General features: G+C 38.4%; 1 protein-coding gene across 1 annotated transcript in view; it reads right to left on the bottom strand.

The window, feature by feature from the left end:
* Positions 1 to 21489, bottom strand: part of LOC148281384 (putative phospholipid-transporting ATPase IIB) — a 44112-nt gene that overhangs the window by 21049 nt on the left and 1574 nt on the right. The window contains exons 2-10 of the mRNA XM_088226882.1: positions 19322 to 19436; positions 18665 to 18867; positions 16502 to 16732; positions 14456 to 14676; positions 13828 to 14035; positions 4958 to 5180; positions 3651 to 3885; positions 1903 to 2018; positions 9 to 146 (exon numbers count right to left, since the gene is read on the bottom strand). Of these exons, the coding sequence (XP_088083008.1) occupies positions 9 to 146; positions 1903 to 2018; positions 3651 to 3885; positions 4958 to 5180; positions 13828 to 14035; positions 14456 to 14676; positions 16502 to 16732; positions 18665 to 18867; positions 19322 to 19436 (1690 nt within the window). The remainder of the gene's footprint in view (positions 1 to 8; positions 147 to 1902; positions 2019 to 3650; positions 3886 to 4957; positions 5181 to 13827; positions 14036 to 14455; positions 14677 to 16501; positions 16733 to 18664; positions 18868 to 19321; positions 19437 to 21489) is intronic.

Below are 21489 nucleotides of genomic sequence, written 5' to 3'. Positions count from 1 at the left end.
ACACTCACCTGTACTATAATACCCATACACTTGGATTCGCTGGTAAACGGAAACATGTGGAGGATTTGGAAGTTCAATATTTCATTAGTGGCGCGGATCTTCAGCGAAATGCTCCAGAGATCGCGCTGGAACAGCGATACACCCATCTGACAAAGATAAAAATTCATATCTTCACACTTCTGATCGAAAAATAGCTAGCTAAGTTTTTTATTTCTTTTATTTTATTGTGTACACGGCACAAATGCCTGTAATAAACATGAACATAAATACATTAAAAATAACAGCCTTCTATTACAAACTTATGAAATAATACAAAAAGAATCCTATCTGTATGGCAACCGTCCGTCTTCGAAAGACAATGGTGATGTATACTTAACTTGAAGACTGGGAAAAACAGCTTTTCTGGTGACTGTGTAGTCCTATACGGGACCAGCACAGTCGGCCACATTTATCACATTTTCAGGTTGTGGGGGGGGCTCCAGTAGGTAGCTGCCTTCCTCGCAGTCTTTTAAGCTTTAGACTTTCCAGCCAGAGGTCGTCGTGCTCCGCTTTTCCCTCCTTTACGGCTCCTCTCTACAAATCTCTATCCCTGGCAAGATCTTCCCAATGATCAGCGTCAATGCAAAAAGTCTTCATGTTACGTTTACAGACATCTTTAAATTGCAAAGCTCTCCATCCATAAAATCTTTCGGTATTCGGCCATCCTCCATTCAACTCACATGACCGAGCCATGGCAGGCGTCTTTCTTTTAAGATGGCCATCGCCGAAGACATCTGAGTACGGGTTAGTATATCTGCATTTGTCACTTTGTTCTGACACGTCACGCCAAGACTACGCCGCAAACATCGCAAATGAAAAGCGTTGATTTTCCTTTCTTGGTATCTGTAAGTTGGGCAGGTTTCACCGCTGTATAGGAGCGCGCTGAGTACACAGGCTTGATAAATTTGGTAAATATGGTAAGTATATAATTTTTCCAAACTCTGTCTTGGAGCTTCCCAAATGTGGTAGCAGCTTTTCCTATTCTATAGTTGATCTCCTGGTCTAACGAACAGTCTCCAGACACTGTTGAACCGAGGTAACAAAGCTTTGAACAGACTTGCAGTATTTGACCATCAACTTTAATTTCTGGCCTCTGATCTGTGTCTTGTCGTAAAACAACAGTTTTTTTCAAACTTATTTCCATAGAATTTTTTTTACACGCTGTTGAAAACAGATCCATCAAAAGTTGTAGATCTTTCCTCGTGGAGTGCGCAATAAAAGCAGCATCATCCGCAAATGGCAAATCTTTGATGAGTATCTGACTTCTTTTAGTGATGGCTTGCGATGTTTTATAGCCTTCCATCTGACCTAGTGTGGAGGTACACCCCGGTTTCACAATCTTTAAATGCTGAGTGTAGCAGCACCGAAAAATAAATACCAAAGAGAGTAGGTACCAACACACATCCTTGTCTCACTCCACATTCCGCATTGAAGGCGGTTGACCTTTTACCCTCAAATTGAACAGTACAATTCATATACATTAGACAGTTATGCGCTTCGTCCATTTTAATTGTCTGTCCATGGTGAGTCTTAGGTATGTCAAATGTTCTAGTTCTTTGAGGGTTTGTTTTTTTTTTTTATGTTATGTGCTTTGTTAAGAGTGCCGTCAAACATTTTGTCAAAATGTAAAAAAGATGTAAATAAGGCAGCGTAATTCAAATGATTAATGCGATTAAATGGTAGATAGAGAAATGATTGATTTGTTTTTGTGTGATTTGTATGAATTTCATTCGGAGTTGGAAGAAATAAAAGGCACATCCGGGAAAACGATTATTCAAGGAGCAATATATTTAACTGTATGTGAAATCTTTATTTTTCACTTCCTCGTGTGCTTTGTAACATATGCCTATAGACTATACTTACATTGTCGGTCCATTTGACCAAAGCTACTTCATCAGGACTAGCTGCCTGGTAATCGCACAGCTGCTGTTGTGGCACAGCACCACCGCGACTCTCCGATACTACGGAACTTGTTGTATCTGTGAAAAATATAAAAGATATACATTTACCTAACTTGTCTGGTAATGGCTGTAATGTAATGGTATGTAGAGTGTGGTAGCTGAGCACAGATATCAACAGTAAGATGGAGGAAAGGCAATTGAGATGGAGAATCAAGCGATTCTCGAATAACAACCAGAGATTTGGTCGGTAGTGTAGAGATAACCAGATGCGAGGCACAGCTTGGGGGATGTCGTCCAGGACAGAAGGACCTACAGCCTGAGGACGAGTAGAGCTGACCCCAACAGTCTATGCAGACAATGAGTTGTGATGGAGGCAGGGTGAAGAAGGTATGTCTAGCGTGGTAGTTATTTTGATTAAATTATGTAAGCATGCAAAATTAATACGATATCCTTGTTTGCTGAAAACTTAAAAGCGAACTCTTTTTTTATGAGGAACAGTTATTTCATTGAAAATAAGAACTTTTTCAATATTATTTATTTGTTCAACAGCTGATGCCTTTAACGAAATATATTTTAAAAAATCATATAAGCAAAATGAAAAACGTTTTTGTACATAACAACTTTTTCTCTGGGTGCATGACTGTTATTGGCCATCTGCAATCATGTTAGCCAAAATTATTTTATTTATGGCTGACCGGAAAAGACCTACTGAAGATTTGGCATACCACTGCCGCAAGTTCTTCAGCCAGGAAGTTCTTCTCCTCCCAGGCCCCCTTCTGCTCACGATTTTGCCTCGTACAATGAGATGTAGGATCTCATATTTCTCTGGGTGTCTTATGATGCATCCGAAATACTGCAACTTTCAGATTTTTATTGATTTTGTTTTTATGCATTCTGCTTATCACGTCTTCATTTCAGACTCTATCTACCCATCGAATTTTGAGGATCCTTCTGTACACCCACATCCCAGGAAGCAGAGCGTAATGCTCTAGCAAAAAATACCCGGCCAGAACCATGCGAAGGAACTGATTAAAGGGTGCTCAGAAAGTTTTGCTTATGACCTAATAAAGCTCAGTCGAAATCAAGTGAGGGTTATCACTAGAGCCCGCCCAGGGCACTGCAGATTGAACAAACACCTTGCTAGAATGAACCTTTCCGATTCTAGAAGTAGGTTCTGCAGTGCAGATGAGGAAACACCTATACACATTCTATGTGAATGTGATGCTTTACATCATAAAAGGTGCCTCATCCTCAGAGGACCACTGGTTAAAACTGAGGATGTCAAAGAGCTCGCCCCCTACCTAATAGCCCGACACTTTACGGATCTGGGCTTAGAGGGGGAGATTTAGCAAAATGTAAACTCTCCCCTTCCAGACAGTAGCCAGGCTCTTTATAGACCTGGGCTTGGAGGACGAGAACTATTCACGGGAACCCGTCACAATAGATCTTCACGGGTCACAGCGACGCCAGGAGCTTGCATAGCATTGACCCCCACCTCTATGAATAAAAATAAGAATAATACACCCAAATCTCAAAGGTTTTAAATTTTTTTTTATGTCCTTTTCGCTGAGAAACCAAGCCTGATGTTTCAATTAATCTTCGATTGTCTCTCCTGTAAAATTTACTTTTGGTGCATCAGTCATTACCCTTTTCCTTGTCGATATAATTATAGTTTGTAAATAAAACAAAATGCAATTGAAAAAAAAATACCCCCGTCATTCCAAGATGTACCAGCTCCGTAGTCAACGGAATCCTTCTCGTACACGGGTGTGACATTGTGGCAGAGCGCCATGCCGAGTACCGTGTCCCACACCTGGCGGCCGGATACCGGGCTGGACATGGCAGAGGTGGACAAGTCCAGGGTGTCTGCGTGGAAGGATTCGGTCGGAGTAGCCGGGACGGATGTGCCCTCCTTAGTCACGTGCTGGGTGAGAAGAGATTGCACCTGTAAAAAAACATAAAAATATATTTTATAATGTGGGTGAGATTCATCGAGCTCAACCAATGGCAAAGCCTGAATGCAATTTTTTAATTTTTATGTTTCTTTTTATACCAGTTGGTTTAATCAACAATGTTTTGAGTATGTCCAAATGTTTGTAGACAGTCTGGATTTCCTCCCTAGTTAGACCTAATTTTGTTTTTAATTGTATGTATTTCCTTACAATAGATTAAATAGGTTTTTACTGGACCGGGATTGCAGATATTTATCTTCTTCTTCTTCTAGTGCCTTGCCGGGTCCTTCCGACGTAGGCGATCACTACAGCGAAAGCATATGTAATGTCCTGCGCTAATTTTACATTTCGCAGCCAGGACAACTGCTTATTGATGTACCAGAGTGGTTTCCCGTTGCCTTCTCTCGTGGATTTTCTGTCGGGTTACCTTCCCTTAGCTGGTTGGTTTTGGTTTTGAGGCGCCAAAAACTCGCCTTTCATCCTCTCGTTATCTGCTGTGATCACACCGTTATGAGTGTGATCCCATTGCCCGGGGTTCGCAACGTGGACGCTGACGAGTTGGACTAGTCAGTAGTGTTGCCGGTTGAATGCAACTGGGCGTTCGCAGCATTTTATAGAATCACATCCTCCAGCAAGATGTGACTCACTGCGACCCTACTGACAGTTCGAATCAAGAAACAATTCGTATCAAGAAAATTATTTCAATCCAGAGCGCATCGTCTCATTTTAATTATTATTATTTAAAAAATTTAAAAAAAAATTATTTGCGATCTTATGGTTTCCCAAATATTTAATTTTGAGGGCCATTTTCAACGAGTTGTAAATAACTCACTATTAGAAAATAGAATCAAGTTGGGGTAGAGTAATATTATGATTTAATTGCAGTGATTTATTTTTATACGGTGTTCGCTGACTACTAGAACTTACACATGTTCTGTATATGTGGGTGGTTATTTTGATATTCCCGTCCGCAACTCGGGGAAATTTGGCAATCTGACCCAGACTAGGAAAATGGTGCCCATGCCTGCTATATGAACTTATTCGATACGATATCAAAAGCCTCACCTCGTGAAAGTTGGAGTCGTCGTACTGCGCAGTGGCGAAGCTCAACTTCTTGAAGACCATCTCATTCTTAGTCAGGGTGCCCGTCTTGTCAGCGAGTAGGTACGTGACTCGACCCATCTCCTCGGGAATGGTGGTGGACCTCATGACCGTGCCCTCTATCTTCTTGTCTCTCTTGATGGACCAGGCGTAGAAGGTTTTACCGACGTCCAAGTTTACACGAAGACTGAAAATAATAATCAATATTAACACATTTTTATTTGTTCACACAATTCTTTTTTTTTAAATTCCATTTAAATTATGTAATGACTTTCATTTTATTTACAGTTAAACCCTCAGAGTAATAATGCGTAACCTAGAGAGGAGCCCAAATGTAGGAAAACCATTCTATGACTATTGGGTATTAAGTTAGCTACAGTTCGCAGCAAAACAATGGGCCATACTTAGGTCGAGAATTGCCAAATGGATATTAATTTGCATTGTAATTACTTTTAAATATGTACCTGTGTATTTATCATTGCAGGGTTATTCCAATCTATTTTTCTATAATTCGCCTATATTTATTTTATAAAACTGAAGATACACATTTATGTTTATTTTTTTATTTATTTTATTCACAATATATTTATGTTATATTTATTGAGACATAAATCCCAACTCCATTGAACCAAAGTCCTGTGTTGAGTTTGTTTGTTTGTCCGTCACATCTCCAAAATGGCGAGTCATAGCGGCCTGAAATTTGGACACGTCATTTTAGATGCGATTTCAAACTTTATATGGATGCCTAGTGCGGCCCTGACATATTGCCCATAATCAACTGTTATTATCAACAGTAAACATACTTTAATTCACAAATTTATCCCCTAAATTGAGAAAAAATAGTATTTGAAGTAAATATGTTGATATAAGGAAAGTTTTTAAGCAACTTAATACACGTTGTTGGATGCTCGATACCTTCGACCTCGGGACTGTAAAACAAGGCCTGCCCTCTCGCGATGCGCGTGTTCGAAGAAAACAGGGAACGTTTTATTTTAGGTAAACTAATTGACGTTATGGTTTTCAGTGTCAATCCTGGAATTAATGAAAGGAGTAAGGACTTACGGTTTCCTCCCTTTGGCACTGGTCCAGAAAGACACCGTTATCGTTTGCACTGGTCACTTTGCACGTTTTCTTATATGTTGGTGATTCGAAATCACTGTCACGCTCGCGGTACGGTTTTCGTTGTTGTTCGCGGTACGGTTTTTTTGGTTGTGTGTCACGCGTTGCTTTCTTGACTCGCCGTCAGGGAGAAGTAGGTATATTAGGATTCAAAACAAGGACTACCGGAATCAAAGGAAGGATGGCTTGACACTTGAATAAAAGAAAATGAATCCGAAACATACTCCCCCGCGCTGCGGAATATGACGGCATATTCCCAGTAAATGGTTCTGTTTTGGTTAACGGTTAAAGAAATATGCCGACCGATGTGATGTATGATATGATAAAGGTTTGAATAATACGATTGTCACTACGTGAATATGGATAATAAGTGATGATGGGTGATTATAAACAATGTCTTATGAGGGATGATTATGAATGAGAACCCGATACTCATTCATCCGGAATAGGGCATAACTTTACAAGTGGTCTTTTGATTAAACCACTTGCTGTTTGCACTGATACAATTCGAATTATCCCGTCAGTTCCTGCATACGTCTCGATTACTCGACCTAAACACCAACGTAAAGGTGGTACTGAGTCGTCTTTAATGACGACCATCTGACCGACGTCGATGGGTTTCGAAGGTTGCATCCATTTGGATCTCTGCATCAATGTGGTCAAATATTCGCGATGCCAACGTGACCAAAAGTCATTATGCATCTGTTGGATAAGTTGCCACCGGCGCAGCTTGTTGACCGGAGCAGTTACTGAAGCAGGAACTACGGTTAATGGTGTCAACGTCAAAAAGTGCCCCGGTGTCAGAGCTGTTAAATCGTTAGGATCGGAACTCAGGGGACATAATGGCCGCGAGTTTAGTACTGCTTCGATTTGTACTAAGAGTGTATTGAGTTCCTCGTAAGTAAGGATCTGTGCTCCAATAACTCGATATATATGGGTCTTAACGCTTTTAACCCCGGCTTCCCAAAGTCCGCCAAAGTGTGGAGCACTGGGTGGGTTGAATTTGAACTCAATGCGTTCTGCTTCGCTGGCGTCACGCATCAAATTTGACAAGATCTTGTAAGCACCTTTAAAATTAGTGCCGCAATCCGAATGTATGCGATTACATCTTCCTCTGCGGCTCACAAAACGACGCAGAGCCGCTAAGAAGGCATCCGATGACAAGTCTGAAGCCAACTCAAGGTGTACGGCTTTGGTTGCAAAACAAACAAAAAGGCATAGATAAGCCTTCGTGGTACGAGCACCTCGATATCTATGCATCGTGATGTTAAACGGGCCTGCGTAGTCAACGCCAACAGTTTGAAACGGTTTAAGTTGTGTGACTCGCAGCCGTGGCAAATCAGCCATTTTGGGTTGCAATGACTGAGGATTGGCCCGGAAGCACTTGAAGCATTTCGATAAGATGTGCCGAATAGCACGTTTTGCAGATAAAATCCAAAAATTTTGAATAACCAGATATTGTACCGACTGTAAACCTGGATGCAGATTCTCGCTGTGCACGCACTGAATTATAAGATCAGTCAATCTATGTTTTCGAGGCAATAAAGCTGGGTGTTTTGCGTCGTATGATAAATCTGAAGATTTTAGTCTCCCACCGACCCGTAATATACCTTCACTGTCAATAAAGGGATTTAATTTTCTCATTGATTTCGGTAAATCTTTTCCCAGTTTCAGATTCTGAATTTCCCCAATGAAGGCGGTGTTTTGAACAGATTTTACAAGATACATCAAAGCCTTATGCATTTCCTGATCTGTAGGTTGACGAAGTGCTTTATCTTTTATAAGGGAAGAATTTATGAAACGTAATATGTATACTACGATACGTTGTATTTTTCTAAGTGAAGAATAACGTGTGATTAGCACTTCTAATGGACGCTGACATGAGTCGTTAACAAGAACGTTAGGTCGTTTTTCTAATTCAATATTTCTTGCTACGTCATTAGATTTACCAATTATCAAATTCGGCCAGTCGTTAAGTTCCAATTTCAGCCATGAGGGGCCCATCCACCAAAGTGGATGATGTATCAGGTCATCGGGCAACAAGCCTCGACTAGCACAATCAGCTGGGTTTTGACTGGTTGGCACGTGCCTCCATTCAGCACACGGCAGCTTACGTTGAATGTTGGAAATTCGATTTCCAACAAAAACCTTATATCGGGTTGATTGTGATTGAATCCAAGATAATACGATAGTTGAATCTGACCATGCATATACTTTTGTTATATTGCTGATTTCTGAATGTGTTTTAAGAATGTAATGCATGAGATCAGCTAATAATGAAGCTGCACTGAGTTCTAAACGCGGTAACGTCATGCGTTTTACGGGTGATACTCGAGATTTGGCGCATACAAGTGCCACCTGGTGATGATGATTGGCTGTCGAACTGCGTAAGTAAACAACTGCGGCATAACCAGATTCACTGGCATCACAGAATCCATGAACTTGATATTCATGAGATCCGTTGTTAGTTATACGTCGGTTTACTTTAATTTGTGTAAGATTAGGTAATTGCGTTGTGTACCTTACCCATAGGTTATGTATGTCACTTGGGACGGGGTTATCCCAAGAGACCCCGAGCAGCCAAAGTCGTTGTATTAATAACTTGGCCAAGAATGTTAGAGGCGATAAAAATCCTAGGGGGTCGAATATACGGGCTAGCTCTGAAAGCATAGTCCTTTTTGTGCATGATCGGTTAAGCGGATTGATGTGATAAATAAATTGATCTTCTGCAGAATTCCATTCAAGTCCTAAAATTTTGACAAAATCACGATTAGAATCGAATTGTAGTGACGAAGCTCTGTGTTCTTTGGGTATAGCATTCAGAAACTGTGGTTCATTACTCGACCATTTTCTCAACTCAAATCCTCCAGAAGACATGATACCGTTTAATTGTGTCTGGAGACTCCGAGCTGATTCTAGCGAATCACAGCCCGATACTACGTCATCAACATACAGGTCTCTCATTATTACGCTAGATGCAAGGGGAAACGAATTTCTCTCATCTTGTGCTAATTGATGCATAGTTCTAATAGCAAGAAAAGGAGCCGAAGAAATTCCAAAAACAATTCGGTTGAGTCGATATTCTCGAATGGGTTCATTAGAAGAGCAACGGAATAGAATACGTTGATAATCTTGATGACCTTTAGTCATTTTTATTTGGCGATACATTTGACGTATGTCCGCCGTAAAGACGATTGCATGAAGACGAAATCTCAAAAGAATTTCTACGATATCTGTTTGTAGTTTACACCCTGTCAACAAGGTGTTGTTTAATGAAGAACCTCGCTCATCCTTGGCAGAAGCATCAAAAACGACGCGAAGTTTTGTCGTAAGACTTTCGGGTTTCACGACTGCGTGGTGAGGAATATAATATGCAGATGAGGATTGACATTCACCGGGAGGAATGGGCTCCATATGATTGCTTGATAAATATTCCATGATATGATCATTGTATTCCTTATAAAAAATATGATTTTTTAATAGGCGCTTTTCAAGATGATAGAATCGCCGCAGGGCAATTGAATAAGAATTGACAAACGATGGTGTCTCTGAATTGCGGAAAGGTAAATTCACTACATAACGCCCATCGGATTCTCTGGAGTGAGTGTTCTGGTACATCTCTTCACATCGTTGATCGTCCGCAGAGATATTTGATGGCTCAGTGTTAGGTATATTTTCAATCTCCCAAAGTTGTTGAACAGCACAACCCAGTCGGGTGTCATCAATTACAGACAATGAATGTGACAGTAAATTGATTTGATTGCTCGAGTTAGCAGACAAGACTCTTCCCATTAAAATCCAACCGAATACGGTATTTACGGCTGTCGGAGCCATTTCATCTCCTTCTAATTTGCCTGAAAGAAGAAGCTTGGGAAACAACTCACCGCCTATTAAAATATCAATGGGATGAGGTTGGTTATAACGATTATCAGCTAACACAATATTTGATAGGTGACGATATTGACTAGTGATTTGGTGGGTTGGCATGTCACCGCAAATACGCTCTAGTGTGACAGCTTCGGTAAAATATACTGGATCTGGTTTACCTACTGGACGTAGCTCAATGCTCACTTTATGAGAAGAGGTAGTAGGTACCTGACCAATGCCTGACATCGGGGTATCTACCTTACAACGTTTTAAACCTAATCTGTTTACGCAGCGATTTGAAATTATATTGATTTGACTACCAGGATCGAGTAAAATACGAACGACTTGATAATTGCCATAATAATCCCTTACTTCAACTTCAGCTGTCGCTAAGAGAACAAAAGAAGGTGTAGGGCGTGATGCCGAATACATATTGCTAAGAGTAGTAGCTGGAATGATATAATTATTTTTAGAAGTGGAAGCGATAACTTCTGGTGAATTATGAACTTCAGAGACGTTTGAAGAACACAAGTTTGTATTATGACGAGAATTGCATTTCTTGCAATTGAAAGTTGATTTGCAATTTGATAAGTTATGATTTGATCTCAGGCAGTTTACGCACAGTTTTAGTTGCTTAACGACATTCCAACGTTCTTTTGTGGGTTTCTCCTTAAACCGTTCGCATGAATATATGGAGTGATTTTCTGAACACAAAGGACACGTTTGTGTATTCGCCAATAAGGTTGATGAGTATTTCGGTTTGTTAAACAGAGTCTTCTTGGCGATGACGTCAGGAGAACGATCTCTAGAAAGACGGGATCTCTCCAAAGCCTGACATCTTTCTACAAGAAACTCTTGTAATGTTGAAAACACTGGAAAATCTACCCCTTTAATGGATAATTCAAATGCTTCGCGTGAATTTTTATCGAGTTTAGTCAAAAGAGTGTGAAAGAGAATAAAATCCCAGTCAGATGTCGGAAGTCCTAATCCCTTTAGGATAGAAATATTTTCCATAAAAATGTCTAGAATTTTTCTTAACGCCTGAGGAGTATTAGTAGTAATTTGTTTATTGTATAAAATCTCTTCCCAACATAAAAATGCAAGATGTCGTTTATTATTATATCGCGCTATTAACGCATCAAATGCGTCACGATAATTATTAGCCGTGATTGGATATGCTCGCATAATGTTTACAGGCTCCCCTGATAGTGACGATATTAAATATTGGAACTTTTCCACGTTCGATAAGTCGTTCCTACTGTGCACTAAACTTAAAAATAAATCATAAAACGCAGGAAACTCTTTTATTTGACCTGTAAATAAAGGTAATTTTATTAGCGGCAATTTTGCGTAGTGCTTCTTTTCACACGTTTCGGACTGGACTTCTTTCTTCAATGGTGGTAAAACCAGTCGCTTGATGCTAAAAATCTCACACACGATTTCATCCATTTGTTCCTGAATCTCATTGTTCTCCCTTACGGCAGCTTCATCTTCAGAAATTTCGGACAAAATTTTTATTTGCGTTTCGTTAAACATATCCATTATAGGATCTAGCCGCTCGCACCACGATAAAAAACGTGGAATGTTTTCTGGATCGGACATAGCGTTTTTTCCCGATCGTAAAGCATCCTTCAATCTTTTTAGCGCGTGATTTCGCCTAGTTGTATAAACATTTACGCTCACACTCATGATTCTAAGTTAAAATAAGTGAAAATGATTTATAAGTTGCTAATGCTAAATGCTAAATGCTACTGCTAAAAATTATCGTTTGCTTTGCGGGACAGTACACGCGCTTATTATTGACGCGCGAAGAAGGTAGTTTAAAAGTTTTGATGCAAATAAGAAAAAAAATATGACAAAAAGGCTCACAGAAATTTATGTAAATGAATGTTGTTAATGTTTTTATGATGATTATAGGTTAATAATATATTATATATAAATATAAATTAATGATATGTTATGATATGATGAGAATTTAATCGTTAACCAATGCAGGTTTATTTTCATCGACAAAGTGTCGCGAAAGGGCAAAATGTCCGAATATATTAATTATCCGGTTCGCAAGATAGACCAAATGTTGGATGCTCGATACCTTCGACCTCGGGACTGTAAAACAAGGCCTGCCCTCTCGCGATACGCGTGTTCGAAGAAAACAGGGAACGTTTTATTTTAGGTAAACTAATTGACGTTATGGTTTTCAGTGTCAATCCTGGAATTAATGAAAGGAGTAAGGACTTACGGTTTCCTCCCTTTGGCACTGGTCCAGAAAGACACCGTTATCGTTTGCACTGGTCACTTTGCACGTTTTCTTATATGTTGGTGATTCGAAATCACTGTCACGCTCGCGGTACGGTTTTCGTTGTTGTTCGCGGTACGGTTTTTTTGGTTGTGTGTCACGCGTTGCTTTCTTGACTCGCCGTCAGGGAGAAGTAGGTATATTAGGATTCAAAACAAGGACTACCGGAATCAAAGGAAGGATGGCTTGACACTTGAATAAAAGAAAATGAATCCGAAACACACGTGTTGGGACAATAAATGCCAAAAATCAATGTAAATCATGGGAAAATATTCGGAATCAATTACTTGTGAAAACTGACTCCTTTAACACCTTTGACGCTCCTACTGCTGCAACCAAACATACTGCAATTCACCATAGTCGATTTTTATTTATTATAATGTAAATATCCAAGTTATTTACAAACAAAGCCAAGCACAGCTACAAAAGCATCCGATCGAACCGTTATGTTTATGTTGTCAAATAAAACAAAATGGCCACCAATTGGTTGCTAGCCAACAGACCAACATCGCTTGCGTTCTATGAAACATAGTGTTATGGCTTCTCTCTAGGTTACGCATTATTTCTCTGAAGTTAAATCTCATTTTTGTAATCTTTACGCAGAAATGTTCAGGTCCCATTTTCCATCAAATATTTTCCCCAATGAATGTTTTTCGTCACCCTGATTTTACGTTTAAAAATGTTTGAAACTCATTCGATGTGTCGAAAACGCAGAGTGTCGAAACGTGTCCCCAAACTGGAGAATAAAAGCAGAGAAACTAAAAAAGGTTAAATTATTGCCTCAAACTAAATTCAAAGTAGATGCAGTTTGATTGACCTTTTTGTTTAAGTGCGTCAATTTTCTTCGAGGAATGTTGATACACCAAAATTTTTAAAGCAAATAAAATATAAGTGATGTTTCAATGTTTAATAATATCTGATTTCGATGTTTTTTGTGGTTAGTTTTCAATTTTATGTGGTTAATAACGATGTAAAAAGTTTACAAATGTGGCAATAGTTATAAATATTATTTAAGTTATAAACATAATGTGAAAAAAAGATGGTTAAACACTTGACATAAAAAAAAACAGTTTTGGGGAAAACAGGGGTCATATTTGGAATTAGGAGATTATTTTACATGGGAATCAGCAGGAAAGGTGTCAGGGCCGATTTTTATGAAGACCTGTGTTATTTTACTGTGACAAAGACAATTTTACTATGCATTCTTTACAGATTTGGATATACATTTGTTTTCGAGTATTATTATCATTGTCTTATTCTGTAGACTTTGATCCTTTTTATTACATAAAAAAAAAGTATCGATAAACAGTCATGTATGTTCCATGTCCAGGTGGAATAAAGAATACTGTTTTGGGTGTGAAATAGAACCAGAACCCTGGAAGAGCGTTAGCTCATCTCATGTAAAAATCTTGAAAAGAGAAATCAATTGAAGGTTAGTTCAACTCATGGTGTATTAGTTAGCGAATCAAAGGGTTTTCACTTATTTCATAGTCGCAGGACTGGCACGTGAAGCATAAAATTAATAATTTTAAAGTAAGTAAAGTAAAGTTACCTAATGGGAATGATGTAGGAGAACAACAAGAAGAAGCGACATAGATAGCGCAGCCACGGACCGGAGAATCCCTTGAGTGTGATCATGAGAAGAGATAGCAGGAACACGGCAACAAACAGAACTTTGATCATGTTATTCACTTTAAGGTCAAACTGACCGATCTTGGAGTGCGGAGTGGAGTTGTTCATCACACTACGTGTCTCCGAACCTAAAGACAAATAACACTCATTGCAGACTAGAAGTTAATTAACTCAATTGTGCCCACTCCAAACAGGTGGACATAGTTACATAAAAGATCATTATAAAAAAATGAGGGTCCCAAATGAGATCCCTGGGGTATTCCTGAGGTCAAATGTAACAATATTAGAGTCATGAATTAAAACAGGATATTTTTAGTTGGTCAAAAACAAACCACCTATGTAAAATAAAACTGCATACGTTGTTTGATAAAAATATATAGAATTTGTGTATATTTAAAAAAAATAAATTATTTATTCCTCTTTATCAAAATTGAATCGAACCGAGGCCTATTGAATGGTAGGCAAACGTGCCGACTATTACACCACCAGATGGATGGGAACATGTATATATATAAATACTATAAGAACCCAAAAAAAATAAAATAGACCTGTGTATAGAATCATTCCCGTGGCGTGAGATGATTTTAGGACACACCCCGCCCATATGGTGTGCTTCACGTCGAGTTCCAGCACCTCTCCGATATCGTGGCCGGTCCATGTGCCGATGAAGGTGTGTATGTCCGACTGGGGCTTCTCCGCATACACCGTCACATCCATGTTGAGAAGTTGGTAATCCGAGGTTGACTTCTGACTGGACGGTACTGAAATCCTGCCCAAGAAAATGATAACAATTTATTGATTTATTTATCATATGCATTCTAATAGATTGAGTTTTTCTACTGACATTTCTTGGTGGAACTGTATTTTAATTATAATAAATTATTTAATTCAAACAAAACTTAAATTCATACAATTGTTATTACTTTATACTTAAATTATTTTAATTTAAACTCTTTTATTCCCAAAATTTTATAAAACCATGATTTACAACCCCTGCTTGCACTTGAATATAACATAGAAATTTATTTAGTCTCCCACCTGTCTGACGATGTCGGTCACGAGTCACAACGAAAACCCGGTCACTGGTAAAATATTATAAATAAAAGTGGAATAGAACTATAAACGTATTATGTATTACATGGCGAACCTCGGATTATGTGTCATAGCTGATAATGAGACGGCGAATGGCAAATGTCTAGCGCCATATAACAGAACCCACCCAGCTAAGGGAAGGCGACCCGGAGAAGAGGAAACCACTCTGATTGTCGTGTCATGTTCCATGTGGGAGACAATGTCCATAGATCGATGACACATACATGCACCAAGCGATTTTACTATAAATCTAGAGCGTCGACCCAAGAAGCAAGTCAGCATTTATTTATTAATTAAATAAAATCAATCAATCAATCAATCAATTATTGGATACAATACATTATGTTCTGCAAGAACAACAGTATTGCACAACCTCCATAACGAAATTGAGTGACATATACAGAGCGACATTCTGTAGAATATTAACTTCATCGCCGCCATGGAGACATGAAGAACTAAGTACTACATCAGCCAGTCAGTTCAATGAGGAACTTCAGCCTTACGGGAAATTGGATACAAAAATGATTTATTACCGCGGTAAAAATTAGAGCATTCAATTATATGGTAGTTTCTTGAAAATGTACAAAAAATATAGTTTAATAAAAACAAACTCTTTGAACGGCGTCTTATTCTTTTTCATAGTGGTGGGGGTCAGTGCTATGCAAGCTCCTGACGTCACTGCGACCTGCGAAGATCTATTGTGACGGGTCCCCGTGAACAGTTCTCACCCTCCAAGTCCAGGGCTGGTATTCCAAATGCTCTCGTGGCTGTATTATCTCGTGTATTTTGTATATAAATACTGTTTTCCCTGGGCGCTATCCTGAATCACGAGAGTGATTCAGGATAGCGCCCAGGTCTATAAAGAGCCTGGCTACTGTGTGGAAGGCGAGAGTTTACATTTTGCTAAATCTCCCCCTCCAAGCCCAGATCCGTAAAGTAACGGGCTATTAGGTAGAGGGCGAGCTCTTTAACATCCTCAGGTTTAACCAGTGGTCCCCGAGGATGAGGCTCTTGAACGACGTCACTAGTTCATATGAATCAACCAATGATAAGAGAGTTGTGGAAGATTTCCAGTTTACTTACCGTAAATGGACCAATCGGCAGAATCAACCGAGAAGAAAGGGAAGAGAACTTGAGACATTACACGCGGATTAATTGCAGAAATACAAAAATTTGAAAAAACAGCACTGATAGTACAATAAATAAAAAAAATTAGGCTTAATTTAAGTCTAATAACAAATATATAAATACCACTGAACTTCCTCATTAAATTGTTACTCTCGTGATTCATAACAAAGTGATGCATCTTACTCACTATGTAATAAATACGCATTTGAACCACAACATCGTTTCTTTTGTCCATCTCCAACTGGGGTAGGAGCTTTACAACCCCCAACAACCATCACAATCCTAAAACAAATTCCCAGGATATCACTATAAAGAAGTGATTGCTAATGTCGGAGACTCCCGATAGGGCACAAGAAGAATAGATATTGTTTTACCTGACTTTCCAGTCCGTCTCTCCGTCGAGCTGATCGGTGGCGACAAACACAGAGCCAGTAGAGTCGGATGTGCGTAGTAAGAGCATGTCGGCGGGGGCGCGCTCCCCCCTATGGAGAGATATGATGTCGCCGACGCGTAAACTGCTCGCGTTCACAGACTCCGCTCGGCCGCGCAGGAGGCCGTCGAGTACCAAACGAGAGTATTTTTGGTTGTTTACTAGTCTATCACGCCTGTAAATGAAAGAAAATCATCATTGACCCTTGTTAAAATTTAGAGTTTTTGCTTTTTATTACAATATTTATTCGTTAATTATTCACTTTAAACTTCGGGTACATAAGTGCATGCACTTTGCCGGACTTCTTCCAGCCAACCAAAAAGTAGACTGGTAAAAATTTGTAGTTTAATTTTTTTTAATGTCTTCACTGTCATTCCTTTTTCGCAACTAATGGTGCATAGGGCACTGCATCGGCACACCGATCGCAGCGTATCCTGATCAATTTTGTTACATGAAGGTAAGATACTCAGTCTTACGCCTCAGGTGTCGATGCAGGGACTAAGAAATATTCCAGTGTAAAAATACCTTTTTTAATCAATATATTATATCAACCATGTCGGAAATCGAACCCGAGACATCTTGCATGGTACGGAAACGCGCTGACCACTACACCACGAAGCCGAAAATATAAATATATATTGCATCTGCGGTAACACACGGTCATAGGTCACTAAAAATTAATGATTTTCCAGTTAAACTTGCAGAATAAATTATGAAAAAAAAAAACTTATATGCAAAAAAAGGCATAATTAACCACCTAATGAGGAAGTTCAGTGGTTTTTTTCAAATTTTTTATTTGTTAATAGACTGTTAAACTAAGTCAAAATTTTATTTTTTTATTTTTTACATATCGTATTATCGGCGCTACGATTTTTTTAAGTTTTGTATTTCTGAAATAACTCCGTGTGACGTCAGAGGTTCATTTCCGCTTATTCTCATTCAGTTCTTCCTATTGGTCCAGAAGCGACAAGCAGACCGGAAATCTTCCATAGCTCTCAGATTATAGGTTGATTCACATGAACCAGTGACGTCATTTAAAGTAGTGCGTTTTTATCAAAATAATTTTTATTATTTTTTCTGTACATTTTCAAGAAACTTTGCCTTACAATTTAATGCTCTAATTTTTACCCCGCGTAAGAAAACATTTTTTGTATCCAATTTCCCGTAGGGCTGAAGTTCCTCATTGTCTTTATGGCACACTTGAATAAAAACTTCTTTTTTTTTTACTAATAAATTTCATAAATGGTACATATTTTATTTTTTATTCTAAACAAATCTACTTTTATAAATACATCTTGTAAATGTTATAACTGTAACTCTCCAAAAAAAAGAGACTAACTCTTGTGCTTGGAGAGTGACTTGCACTGTTATAGTTCAACAATATTTTGAGTTTGTCCAAATTTTTGTAGACAAGGACTGGATTCAACTCCCTGGGGAGCTGTTAACATGAACATATTACAACAGAGACGAAGAACATTTTAGAGGAGGTAATATAGAAGTCTAGGTAATATGTTAATGTTAACAGCTCCCCAGGGAGTTGAATCCAGTCCTTGTCTACAAAAATTTGGACAAACTCAAAATATTGTTGATAAATCTGCCTGGTCCATGAAGAAGTATAGAAATTGAAAAAAATATAATTTTTCAAGAATTGCCTAGTGTGTAGGTGAACTAATTCAATTAGATGAATCTCACCCGCATAAATAAAGGTTTCAGCTCTTTAACTTCACAAACATCAACAGATAAAAGAATAGAAGGAATATAGATGTTCAAATATGGGCAGAATGGTGAATGTTACACAGCGTGTACAGTGGCCACTTAAACCAGCCAATGACAGGTCATAAGCCCTGTAGATGCCTAGACTTCTATATTACCTTCTCTAAAATGTTCTTCATCTCTGTTACTGTTATAGTTGTTTATTTATTAGAATTGATATAATTTTGTGTTGCTAAACTGTGTAATTTTAAGCCGGGACGGAGGGCTCAATAACGGTGACAGTCCCGATATATCGGGACGGGTGGCAGCCCTACCCACGAGGGATACACTTTGTTAACTCAACCGTATAATGTATTCCGATAAAATAAAAACATCAGTGTTATTTTTTTCTTACCTATATCTCCCCAAATCATCGATAGCTTCTCGGAACAAGGTGACCGAGATAACGAAGCAGAGAGGCCCCCAGTAGGTATACAGGTAGCCGATCCTAATATCCGGGATGAACTGACTGAGAGCCATCACGAGGAAGTACAGGTTTAAGAATAAACTAAACTGTTCATACAAAACCAATGGCAGGAACGATAAGACACTGTATTTCTGAAAACAAACAAAATGTGTTCGGGGAAAGACACTCATTTTTCATAGCTCCAAAACTGTTAGATGCATTTCATAAGGACAACATGATAAAGATTTATTATTTGAATTTAGTTTTCGATTTTAATTTTGGTTGAAATAACGAAAAAAAAAAAAGGGAGATTTAAATAGCTTCTTTTTTTAATGAATAGCATATACAGTTAAGGGTTACTAGCTCCCGTTGTGTGATTTAGAGGACTTGATATGATAAAATAAAGGACCAAGAATGAAAAAAAGGACATTGTACCTTTTTCTATTTAAATTCTTTTATGGTTTCGGTAGCAACATTTATTAATAAAAAATATCAATTTTAATACGCAACAAATAGTAATCGCTAATTAGGTCCAAAAAAAAATTAAAATGACTTTTTAATTAACATGCAAATCTGAGCGTTTACAGAGCTTATGGAATGACTTACTTGATTTCTAATTTTATTAGGGGGGAATTTCTCATCTGGTAACAGCCCCATCTTGATGACACGAGAACTCAACTTTTTTTTCCTCCCTATGTAAGGCCATAGACAACAGCGAAACCTGCAATAATTTTTATTGTTTAATAAATATAATATTATACTTGTTTATACCGTCAGTAGGGTCGCAGTGAGTCACATCTTGCTGGGGGGTGTGATTCTATTAAATGCTGCGAACGCTCAGTTGCATTCCACCGGCAACACTACTGACTAGTCCTACTCGCTAACATCTACATCGCGAACCCTGGGCAATGGGATCACACTCACAACGGTTTGATCACAGCAGATAACGAGAGGATGAAAGGCGAGTTTCCAGCGCCTCCAAACCAGAACCAACCAGCTAAGGGAAAGTAACCCCGACAGAAAAATCCACCAGAGTAGGCAACGGCTAACCACTCTGGTCATCTTTTCCCCGGAATCACTATGGCGAGTACATCCAACTAGCAGTTGTCCTGGCCTCGGAGTAGCGCAAGACCGCGATGCTTTCGCTGTAGTGATTGTCAACATAGTTAAGTCCATCAGAGATTTAGGAGTTGTTTTGGACTCTAAACTGACATACAACGAGCATATAGATAATACAGTAAATAAATCACTGAAATTACTTGGCTTCATTAACAGAATATCCTCTGATTTTACTAATGTTCGTACAATCAAAACTCTTTATTGCTCAACTGATCGCCCTCTTCTAGAATATGCCTCCGTGGTCTGGTCTCCATTCTATGTCAATCGCATAAATCACATTGAATCAGTCCAATATCGCTTGCTTCGAAAAATAGCGTGGATGCTCGGACTAGAGAGAGATAATTATTCTTATGCTGAAATAGTCAATGTTAAATATTTCTAGTCTACAAAAACGTAGAACTAATATTGACTCCATATATATGTTCGGCATACTAAATGGTATAATCGATATTCCATCATTACTGGGACAAGTAAAATTCAATATTCCGACTCGTAGATTGAGAAACAATGAAGTACTGTTCATCGATCAGCATAGAACAAACTATGGCCTTAATTCTCCAATGACCCGCCTTTGTCGTATTGTTAACTCAAGACAAGATCTGGACTTTTTTGGTTTAAGTTTACAACTAGTTTAAATAGTCCAGATCTTGTCTCGATATCCCTTATGTTTGTCAATGCTTCTTTTCTTTGTTTTTAATGTTTTAAACTATTATTTTATTGTAATATTTAAACGTTATAAATTGTATACATGGACAATGTCCGTTAATAAATAAATAAATAAATTAACATAAGGCACCGCAAGAAGAAGAATAAATATAACATATGTAGCTCTGAAAATACATGTCACACGAAACTACTTCGGGATATTCCACATTAAGGGTTGTTGTTGGAAAGTAAAAATTTGAATCGCAATGTTTGAATTCAAACTTTAAATATGTTCAAGTTCGTTCCCGTATTTTTTTAGTGAGTATGTTTTACAGATCACCATCCATACACATTTAATTTTATTTTTTGTTTTCAATTTGATATTTTATTCATTTTTTTACGAACATTGTCCATTTATACAATTCGTATTACAATATAAGGACAGTTACCAACACTTTTTTTTTTATTTACGATTTTTTTCGTTTCCATTTTTTTTTTTAATAAAAAGAAATATTTGCGTTCTTATGATTTACCCAAATATTTCATTTTGAGGGCCATTTTCAACGAGTAGTTAATAACTCACTTTTAGAAAATGGGAATCAAGTTGGGGTAGAGTAGCAAGTAGGATAGGTTGGTAGGTAGGTAGAGGTTTTATTACATAACAACAACAACAACAAACCATCACGCCGTTTCTCCGTAGGGGTAGGCAGAGAGGATAGAACACCATAACACTCTATCTTGACATACAGACCTCGCTTCCTCTACATTCATACATCTTCTCATGCACGCACGCCGATTATTCCTACTTTTGACATGTCCATCTTCAAGTATTTGATGGACTCGATCGTGCCATGTCTTTCTCGGTCTTCCTCGTTTTCTGCATCCATCAACATTTAGATCGTAGATCCTTTTAGCAGTCCATTCGCTCTACATGTCCAAACCAACAAAGCACCCCTTTCTTGATTCTGTCAATAATGCATGTCTCAGCCTTACACACTTCACGGATCTCG

The sequence above is a fragment of the Micrasema longulum genome, unplaced genomic scaffold (genome assembly GCF_059751315.1).
Source record: "Micrasema longulum isolate JH-2025_06_02 unplaced genomic scaffold, ASM5975131v1 h1tg000469l, whole genome shotgun sequence".
Lineage (NCBI taxonomy): Eukaryota > Metazoa > Arthropoda > Insecta > Trichoptera > Brachycentridae > Micrasema > Micrasema longulum.
Note: the sequence above shows the minus strand (reverse complement) of the source record. Positions and strands in the feature narration are given on the sequence as shown.